This window comes from Tympanuchus pallidicinctus, unplaced genomic scaffold (genome assembly GCF_026119805.1).
Source record: "Tympanuchus pallidicinctus isolate F22 unplaced genomic scaffold, pur_lepc_1.0 scaffold14, whole genome shotgun sequence".
Classification (NCBI taxonomy): domain Eukaryota; kingdom Metazoa; phylum Chordata; class Aves; order Galliformes; family Phasianidae; genus Tympanuchus; species Tympanuchus pallidicinctus.
This window is the reverse complement of record NW_026294659.1, coordinates 14,510,097-14,520,776: the sequence shown is the minus strand read 5'-3', so window position 1 is coordinate 14,520,776 and position 10,680 is coordinate 14,510,097. Positions and strand designations below refer to the sequence as shown.

Genomic DNA, 10,680 nt, shown 5'->3' with positions numbered 1-10,680 from the left:
ATTCACAGAAGCTGACATTTCACTTTGACCATCAAAGTTACATTTCTTGGGATGTCTCACGTCAGTGGTTGTAGTTCTGTTGAACAAAGATTTAGGGAGATTGAGAAGAAGTAAGAGATGACTCTGCAGTACTATGCATGAAGTCTGTATGGATATCTGCAGCATTCTTGTTTGTAGAAGGAACCGAGTGCTAAAGTAGATGGCTGCAAGTTCACATTTATCTCTGGAAATTCTTTTGATCCTGCAAATTATGAGATACACTGAGACAAAGACATCAACATGTATGAGTGAAGTATACGGAGATATAATGGATCTCGATAAATTATGCAGCCAATTAAATAAAAATATTGCATTACTTATGTTCCTGAAATGTGATTTGCCAACAATATTCCCATGGGGCACTGATATTTCAGGGTATATTGTTTAGGGTTAGGAGATGAAGTTCTCAGGTTGTTATAATGAAAACGCCACTCAGCATATACGGCTTGAAAATCCATTGTTAATTAACAGCATTCAATTCTTAATTGTCTTTTTACCAATTCAGTTGAAATCATTGACACAAAATACATTGGTAAACTGCTTAATCAATCATTGTAGAAAAATAGAGGTGTTTGATAGGGACATTCTAGTACAAAGTTTATGTGAAGCTTCCTCATTGAAAGCTTTGGAGGCTTCTGTTTTTTTAAGCTTATCTTACAAAAATGAGATTTCATAAACTTTACAGTCCGTGCTACATGAATACCAAAGACAGTAAAATACAGAAGGGGAGAGAGAAAAAGACAAACACATACAGCTTAAGCTTGAAGTGCCCTATTCACAAAAATATAGCTTACACATGCGCATGCCCCAGTGGCTTAAAATCTATTTTTTTTTTTGTGCTAAAGGACACAAAAAGGTTTCAATAGGGCCCTGAGCTGCTGTTCTAATTAGCACAAACTTTTCTTAAACTGCAGCAGTGAATTACAGAGAGGCCCGGTATATTCCGAGAGCAAAAAGCAGGTTTATCCTCAGAGGAATGGTTTGCTTTCAGCTCATGCACCTTTTGCCAGGACTCCAGACTGACACACATAGACTCTTGGCTACCCACGTGCTATCACTGGGTTCTCTGCTGCAGAGCTCCTGTCTTCCAGCAGAGCTTTGAGGTGATCCTGCCTTAGAAGCGCTGGGTGATTACGGATAGGTTGTGTTGGGTCAGCAGGAGGACTTGGCTTGTTCTTTTGTTGGGGCAAATGACCAAGCTTTAAAATGTCTGCAGCAAGTGAGTTACATATCTCATGAAACATTGGTGTAAATAACCCTTACCGAGTTGATAAAATCAGCCGTCCTGGGTGGATGGAACAAAGATCCATTGCTTGTGTAATCCTGCTCTGTGGAAGCCTTTACAAAGGATGCTCAGAGCTGAAGCAAGGCTTCCTATTCAGTCTGCCCTGCCCATCCCCAGTTTGCAAACCTTTACCCTTCCCCTGTTCTTCCTCCTTGGCATTAAGCACAGCGGGAGGACCTGCAGAATCCCATGGATTAGCCACACCTGATGAAAATTAGCAAGGGGCAGTTGTTTAAGCAAGAAATAGGTATGTACTTGAAGTGAAAGCTATATCACAGTGCAAAATTTCCACCTGCCCACTGAGTTTCTCCTGAGGGTTTTGAGGTTTTTTTTTTTTGTTTTTTTTTTTTTTTTAAATTTTCTTCCCATTTTAGTGTAAATGTTTCTATACAAAAGATGCTTTGGACTCCCTTCAATATGTTCCTTCTTTCCAGAGTAGGCAGGTATAAAAGTAAAAAAAAAAAAAACAACCAAACAAACAACAAATTAAGGCTGCAGCTTCCTTTTCCTTCACTGACAGAAATGTAGTTGCGAATGGGCCTGGAGAAAGCCAAATGAGAGCAACATGACCTGCATTGAGCAGGTGGCACTTAGCACACACAGGCCTGGCATGACCCACAGATTGAATGGGTTGGCTCTGCTCTGGATGCAGACATTGCAGTGTGAGCTATGCAAGCTGTCTTTGTCCCGTCAATTCTGAAGTCATTAAGTTGGGGTGTATAGGATTTACAGTGGTTTATGGCAGCCAAGGAGCTGTCGTAGGGACCCCCCCTCTCCTTAGCACAGGCGGCAGGATCCGTGTGTTTTGCTGAGAAGCCCTGTTGAAGCCTGTCACCCAAAGATGGCACGCGGTTTGTGACTTTTTGGGACCCACTAAGCACCGGTGCTGCTGGCGAGTGAAATTCTTCCAATGCAGCTTCAGCTGTTTCCTTCCTGGCTGGGTAGCTGCCATCTGCATGCGACAGGCCCACTCGGTTTCCAGTGACCTGCGCTGTTCGTGCATCAAACCGCTTAATTGAAATCCCGTGGTTTGAGCGGGGAGAAGGGAGATGTTTCCCTAGATATTGCACATAAAGGCTGATACCTCTGCATGAAACATGCTTGCTAGATTAGGAGCGCACAGAGAAATTCTTGTTTGCCACAGTCTAAATTTAGGTTGAACTGCTGAGAAAATACCCAGGAATGATTTGCCTTATTTGTAAACATTTTCACAGTATATCAGTAAGTATGTTACAATTTTTCTACCCTGCCCTCTCCCAGACTTATGGCTTTTTAGAGTCAATAAAATGACCTGTTTGGGAAACAGTGAGGTACTCTAAAATAGCTGCCAGTCTGGTACACTGAAGAAGATGTCATGCACTAAAAGAGCCATAGATATAAGGGGGGAATCAATATGACACTCTGGATATTAGAAGAGAAGTGCTTACTCAAGGGGTAGCTTGTATTTGCATCCCAATGTTTCTAGAACTCATTTTCTAAACCTATATTAATTACACATCTATGTACATTATTTAGAAGTTCTTTACTACAGTACTTTTGTACATGCTTTGTTTATTACTAAATGTAAAGAGAAAGTAATTACATAAGGCATATGTACAGTATCATGTTGGGGCGCAGATCCCTCTGCTCACCATCCTCTTAAAGCTGCAAGGCCCGTTTTACAAAGGCTTGTCATCCAGTTTGCAAAGCTGTCCTGAAATGCATAAAAAAAGCCTGGAGCCAAGGCCCATTGCTTTGATGAGCATCAATTAGTCCTTCCTTTTTATTTACCTTGTTTATACTCTGATGGGTTTTTTTTGTTACTTTGAGGAAACCTGGAGGTCTGAACTCAGAGAAGTGCAGAGGAAGCCAGCAGTCGTTACCAGGGTGGGGATGGAGATTCCAGTGTATGTAATGGGTATTGCAGCTTTAACCTACATCTTAACTTAGTCTGTGAAACTCTTGAGTTTGAACTGGGCAGGTAGATATTTCACATCTGAACTATTTATTTTCCCAGAATTAATAATGACAAAAAAGAAAAATAAAAACGTGGAAGAAATAAAAGGGGAACATAAAGGGAAAAGATAAGGAAGGTCATGTGGCCCTTACACCTCTGGTTCTACACTTTGGACTCGTTCTCTAGGTTTGCCACATCACCATTTCTTTCATTTTGGTCTTCTTGATTCTTCTCTTCCTCTTCAGTTTCCAGCTCAGCATGCTGGTCCAGCTTGCTGGAAACAGACCAAGTCAGGGGCAGTTCTGCTCGGCTGGCCATCTCTGCCAGCTCTTTGGCACTGTAAACTGGGGTGTTGGTCTCATATGTTTCATGAAAACTATTGTAGTCAACTTCATAAAATCCATCCTCCAGAGTGAGGACAGGGGTGAAACGATAACCCCACAGGATCTCACTTGTAACATATGAACTTCGAGCTTGGCATGTCATTCCTGTAACAGAGAAGGAAGAAGTGCTGTTATAACGACCCACTACTTTCCCAAAACCTTAATTATTTTTTCAAATAGGCAGAGAAGTGTATGTAAAATGACACATGCCAGAAAAGCATTAGGCTAGACATCATATGAGGTTGAGCTTAGAAAGTAATTTTTATGGTGTGTAGCCTTCTTCTATGTGCATGTATAATAGCATGCAGTACATCTGTGACCAAAGTCTTAACATTTTTTATTAAATGCAGTTCTTCTTCCTGTATTTAATCAGTGAATGACTCGCCCACTGCTGAATCTCAGACTGCTTGTTGAGAATGTGTATGGCTTCCTTTTGTCATCCTTTTGTTCCCTGACAGGTGACTTGTGTAACAAACCCACACCACCACACTCAGCAGTTGCCAAGGCTGAGGAGCTTCTGGAAAAACTTTTCTCTGTTGGAGCTAAGTCCTGATCCTGTGATCCACAGGTTGACTTGGTTTCCCGAGGGGTTGGAGCAACCTTTTAATTACGTTGCTTTGACATTTGGGCTGGTGGTCAATGTACAAACATCAGCAAAATTCCTGGGGGACATTGTAATAGCATGTGGGGTTGAATTTAGATTAGTGGGGCTATCTTCTTTGTTACCTTCCTATCACAGCTCTGCTGAACATCACTCTGGCAGCTGCTGTAGTGCAACAGATTGGTAAGGTACTAGATTGCATTAAGAGACATGAAGATAGGCAGCTATTCTGAGTTCAAGGTCTAATTCAGGGTGTCTTTTGGCTGAAAAAAAATCTGGACGTGGTGGGGAGCTATAACTTGGAGAGCATGTCCCATCTGAAGCAGACAACTCAGGAAAGCACAACAATAAAATATTGTTGCTCAGTAATGGAGGAGGAAGCTCAGCTGACTGGGAAGAAAGGTCAGGAGAAAGGAATTCATGAAGCAAATGCATATTCTCAACAAAATGTGTTTACATAGGGAGGATGTGATGGCTTTCCTTTAATTATGTACATTATTAGCTATGTATTCCTAAGAAAACCTCAGTTAAGTACTGTATGTCAAATACTTATTAAATACTGATATATAACCTCTGGATAAGTCTCCCACACACCACGTATTTAGAAGGTAAACAACAAAATCTTTCATTTTGTGGGTACAAATGACATTCTGTATAAATGAATGTTATTTCTCTACCAACTTCAAACAAGGAGAGTTTCAGGAAGAACAAACGTAGGTAGCTTAATGTTTGGTCTTTTTCAGGACTGTACTGATGGCTCTTGGTAATTCTTCCCTCATCCTCTAGAACCATTTCTTCAAACTCAGGTAACTCATTTCTGACAGGTGAAAGCTGCTGTTCTCAGTATTCAAACTTTTGCATTTATACCATTATGTTTACAATATTATTTGCTGGCTTTTCCCACACTGTGGTACTTCTCCAGAACTTCTCTCCACATTGCAGACACTCAGGAGTGGTGACTAAAGCTTTAGCATGAAATCCGCCTCACTTTTACTACTTGCTAGAAAAGTGAACATACTTCTGCTATGCTTACCAATCTTAACTTCTCTTTCCCTGACTGGACTACTCAGGCCTTTGTTTTTCTTGGTTTTGCAGCACAGGTCATGTTTGCATTTCACTTCTCAAATAACGCACAAACAGAAATATAAAGGTCTTACCGTTTTACTGTTCATTTCACAGGTGTGTAGGAAGGAAGGACACTGGATGCCGTATGACAGAATTACGCATAGCGAGATTTCCTGTACGATTTTTAGTCTAAAGGAGATCATCTTCCACACAAAATGACAGAGGAACTTGACAGCTCACAGAGCACTATACAAGACACAAATGCACTAGATGTGCAGCACCTTCCCAAAGCACCATTTCCTTAACTAGAATTGTTAAGGTTGGAAAAGACCTCTAAGGTCATCTAGTCCAACCATCAACCCATCAACCCATCGTTACTATGCCCACTAATAATGTCTCTGTGCAGAATTCTGGAATGGATGCAGTGTTTGATAGGACCTCCCTGCCTCGGAGATGGTGGCATCACCAGACTGGAGGCGGAGAGGGCTGGGAGCAGCCAGCACTGATGTATTCCTTCTGTCTCAGATCCATCTCTGGTCTAGCTTCCCACCAGATCCTTTGGCATGATGAGACTATTTACACCTGGATGGGTTGTTCTGAAGCAATGTGTCATTCCTGACATTCATGTGTTTCTAATTCCTTTTCTGGAGAAATTTAACTTTAAAATGAGCACAAAATCTGGAGTTTTCATTAAAAAGGCAATAAGATTAAATTAAAAAATACCGAAGTGCCTTCAAAACAGTATTACCTTCCTGCATTCTAACCAAGTACACACTGTTCCTGCTGTTTTGCTTAGGAAACATTAATTTGACCACTGAAGAAGAAGGGAGCAATTTTCTGCAGAAGTCAAGAAGATTAATCAAAATATGCTTGAGTTACAGTTCATTAAAATCTAGCTGAATTTGAAATTTTGATCCAGCTCTGCATTTTAATTTAGTCTCCCATTCCCACAGTGATTTAATACCTGTTCATTTTCCATAGCTAGACAAAATAATTTCAGAGCTGGAATGAAAAAATCAGGACTTTTGAAGCAAGCAAGTTCAAATCAAGAAAAAGACAAAATCAATCAACGGCTGCATGCATGTGAAAGTCTTTAAAAGCTTATATTGCTATTACAAAAAAAGTTTCTAAGTGGACTACAGTGATTCCAGAACAAAATGTCCCACAGTTGCAGAGACCCTTGAAGTAATTGCCAGTGAATCTGCATGCATCTGGAGGCAGAACAAAGATCTTTCTGAAAGGCTACATTGCATGGGTTTACCAGCTTGTGTCTATGCTGGCACAGGGTTCCTTAAACTTGCTCCTTTATCATATACTATCTAATACACACATTTTCATTTTATGTCATCATTTTAAACTTTGCTAAAAAAGAAATGTGAGTCTTATGATTCGCTCTAAATTCTGAAGTTTGTGGATGAGGCAACATCTTGCTTGAGGGTGTTTTAAGACTTTAGGCTTACAAGTACTGCGTGGTTTATTCGGTAAGCATGTGGTTTATGTGTAGCCAGAGATCTGGTGTACAATGGCTTTAAAAATAACTGTGATTTGACATTTTGACTACTGTTTCACTTCAACTGGATCCCTTCCGGGAAGACGAAAACTGGATGTGGAGACTCTGGAGCTTCTTAGCTCAGCATTAATTGGACTTCTTCAAAATCAGCACGAAAATTAGGAGATCCAAATAATTCATTTTAGATTAATTAAAACTCTAACTGGGAGGAGTGGTCTGTTCAAGCAGGAGCATTGCAAACCAGTGAAGACCTTGAGACCGGATGCTCAGGCCCTGCTAAGTCCCCATGTCTGAGGGGTGTCAAGTGAAGCCAGGGTGTCTGATGGTGACCGAAGGACAATCTTGGCTTCATGGGGCAGCTGCCAGCCCCTGCAAATCCTTATGAGGCAGCTCCACGGCCTCCTGCTCCATCTGTCTCTGTTCCCTGGCATGGTAGAAATGCAGAAGCAGGATTAGGTTGCACTGCTGTGGGCTTTATCTTGCACCTGTTCATCTAGCTGCACACTGGACTTTCAACACTCTTTGAGCTGATAAGACCTCTGATGGTTCCCCTTGGCTGTCTCACTCCTCTAAACTCAAATAATTGGCCCTTGTATATGTTGAAACTTTCTCTCAGGTCTTAATAGCAGTGTTTTGGTCCATTTATTTAATGTTTACACAGGCTGCAGCATCATAACTGAGTGTTGTCAGGCAAATTACCTCTGAAGTAAAATTAATAGCCATATTACATTATTATGATGATTATTATTAAATTATGCTTAATGTGCAGTTAGAACCTGGTGAGCTGTAGACACAGTCATAAAAACTGTCATTTTCTTCTGAAAGAATTGCACTGTTGTGGATACCATTCCCATGCTCTCTTATCCCATTTCATGGGTCAGAACTATGCAGAGTGTCACAACTGAAGTTTGGTCCTTTTTACATTATGATGTAAAATTATGGGTTTTAGTGAAGGAGGTTTTTTTTTTTTTTTTCTTTTTTTTTTTTTTTCTTTTTTAAGTATACAAGCTAACACTGCAGCATTTTCACAGTTTTGCTTTAACAGGAACAAAAAGATCCTGCTGACAGTGCTGGGATTAGTTCCACATATCTGAAATCAAACATTAGTTACTATTTTGGATAATCCCATTACCATACAGCCAATTCACCTAGCATTTCATTTATTCCCTAAATGCTTATTATTCTTATTCATCAGGTGAGGAGCTGAACAGCACGAAACCTAGAGCTGCACTGCAAAGTGAAGAGTATCTTGTGATCCAAAGGCAGTTGACACAGCTGTGGCCATAAGGTATCTGTGCCAGGGTGAGGATGCTCTGTATTTATTATAGACTCATGGAATCATGGAATGGTTTGGATTGGAAGGGACCTTTAAGATCATCCATTTGCAATCCCTTGCTACAGGCAGGGACACCTCCCTCTAGACCAGGTTGCTCAGAGCCCACCCAGTCTGGCCTCCTGGCCTTGAGTTCTTTCAGAGAGGGGGCATTAATGAGTAAGGCTGTAAAGGGCTTGCTCACATCCATAGCATTACATCCAGGCAGCCTGGACAAGAAGTTGGGACTGTGTTCTGGCATCTGACAGATGTTCCTCTCCAGACAACCTAGGAGAGAAGGCTGAGGTAGATACTTTTTCTCCGAGGTCAGGCTCTGTTACGGGCTGCCCAAGGAGGGGTGGAGTTGCTGTCCCTGAAAGTGTTCAAGAAACATTTAAATGTTGTACTGATGGATGTGGTTTAGTGGGAAACATTGGATAGGTGGATGGTTGGATTGGATGATCTTAGTGGTCTTTTCCAACCTTGGTGATTCCATGATTCTATGGACCGGCTCAGTTTCTGTGCATCCCATCAGTAATTTTTCTTGCAGCTAGAATGTGAGGATTTATAAAGCTTATTATTTGCAAGTGCAGTCTACGAAAATGACAAAATAATTCCCTCAAGCTGTTGCTGATATGAGGGTAAGGTTACAACCCCACCTTTCACTGCCTAGAGTTAATAACAAAATTGATGACACCTCCACATTCATTACTCATAAAGTTGCCCTGTGCAGTTATTTTGAGGTTACAGACTGTTTGTGTTGTCTGCTGCTATTTGGGCTTATGCTTACCACTATCTTGCAGTGGTATAAAAATTTGGTGCGGTAACCCAGAGTGACTTAATGCCTTTCCTCACAGCACTTTTAATTTAAGATTTCGTGATCACTTACACAATGATATGTTGTGTCGTGTACACTTGCCATATATTATTTTAGCTTGTGATGGGAGTAATCAAAAATAAAACACTGTCAAAATGTTAAAGGAAAAAGAATCATAGAGTCAAATACATGTTTGGTCTGAAAAAGTGCAGTATTCAGCTCTAGGTCAGCCTACTGCAGATTACCCAAGGGAACAGCCTCCCTCAGCTTTTGTGCTATTTGGGCTAGTTTTCATGACAACAGAACATTTTATTTTCAAATTCTGCTCCTGTGATAAAAAGTCACTTGTAAGTTATGTGATTAAATGAAATGGGGGAAGTTGCAATTATTGCAGCCAATTTTTGACTGCATCTTCTTGGCTGATAGTCACAATGTCGAATAGACTGTAAGGTCCAATTTAATTGGGATTTCCTCTGAGGCAGACTTCCTACTGAACAAGATTGAACCAGATTCAGTCTTTGCATGGGAAGTGTGCATCATGGTTCAGCTTGGAGTGAGATCTCAGCAACAGAGGAGTGGAGCGTCCACAGAATACAGTGGGGTGCCCCCATTTCTGTGGTGAGGAGAGTTTTGCTCCTTTACATGAGTAGTGAATTTTGTACAAGGTCTCAGCTGGGAGCTGAGACTTCCAGGTGTGTGTGGAATGTTCCTAGCACATTACCTTCAATCTCTGTTTAACTGTAACATACTCTTCTGAGTATTACTGTAGAGATTTCAATTTACTTTGTCTAAAAGTTCGTTTGTGCAACAAGAACCTTTTAAAACCAAACACAAATGTTATAAAATTCTCTACTCCTTGAGATTAACTTTTGTAACCTCTATACCAGCACTCATGATGAAACTATTGCTGTAGGAGTTACGAAGAAAAAGAGGATTCTGACTCACAGCATCAGAGCCAACTTCTGCACCTTACCTTGTGCACAGGTCAGAAAATGGGTGAATTTTGCATAAACACCTTGATGATGGTACTAATATTGAGGTAATTAGATGAATGTGCACCTAATCTATTAAACTGTGGTGTGGCACAATGATTTTCTGTGCTTGAACATTGCTCCTGTGTTTATTAAGTACCAGCAGTGTGCTACAAGGAGAAATTCCTTTATTCTGAATTCTATACGCATTTCATCTTGGATCAGTCAAAGCATCCTGCTTTCATTCTGACTTTTCCAAAATTGATGTATTAATAGAACATGAATTGGTATAAGATGATTATATTTTAGTCTTTCTCAAAATATTAAAAAAATGCACATTCTTTTTCTCCCAGTGGGGGATTTCAATACGACTGAGATGATATTTTCCAGTGGAAAAATGCTCCACTAGAAATATTTAACTTCCTTTCAAGAATTATAAAATCATAGGATATCTTGGTTTGGAAGGGACCCACAAGGATAAGCGAGTACATAAAATTTACTTCACTGAATATTTTGTATCTAATTCTTTGCTTTCTGATTACATGTATCTTAGTCTGAGGAAGGTAGAAAAGCTTATCCCAGTGAATCTCCAAATGTGCTGCCAGTTCTAGCTACAGTACCCGTATACATTCTCAATAAACATCTTCTCAGAGACACAGTAAAATTACTATTCAGCCAATATTTAACCTTCATTTAGCTTTATATTCAGGCCATGCCCAGCAAATCAAGCTTCCTGATGTGTATGAATTTAAATCATTTTT

General features: G+C 40.3%; 1 protein-coding gene across 3 annotated transcripts in view; it reads right to left on the bottom strand.

The window, feature by feature from the left end:
• Nucleotides 1-258: 258 nt before the first annotated feature.
• Nucleotides 259-10,680, bottom strand: part of KCNJ6 (potassium inwardly rectifying channel subfamily J member 6) — a 158,260-nt gene continuing 147,838 nt past the window's right edge. For all 3 annotated transcript variants that reach the window (XM_052673823.1, XM_052673824.1, XM_052673825.1), the window contains one exon: nucleotides 259-3,748. In XM_052673823.1, the coding sequence (XP_052529783.1) occupies nucleotides 3,423-3,748 (326 nt within the window). In that variant the 3' untranslated portion in view covers nucleotides 259-3,422. The remainder of the gene's footprint in view (nucleotides 3,749-10,680) is intronic.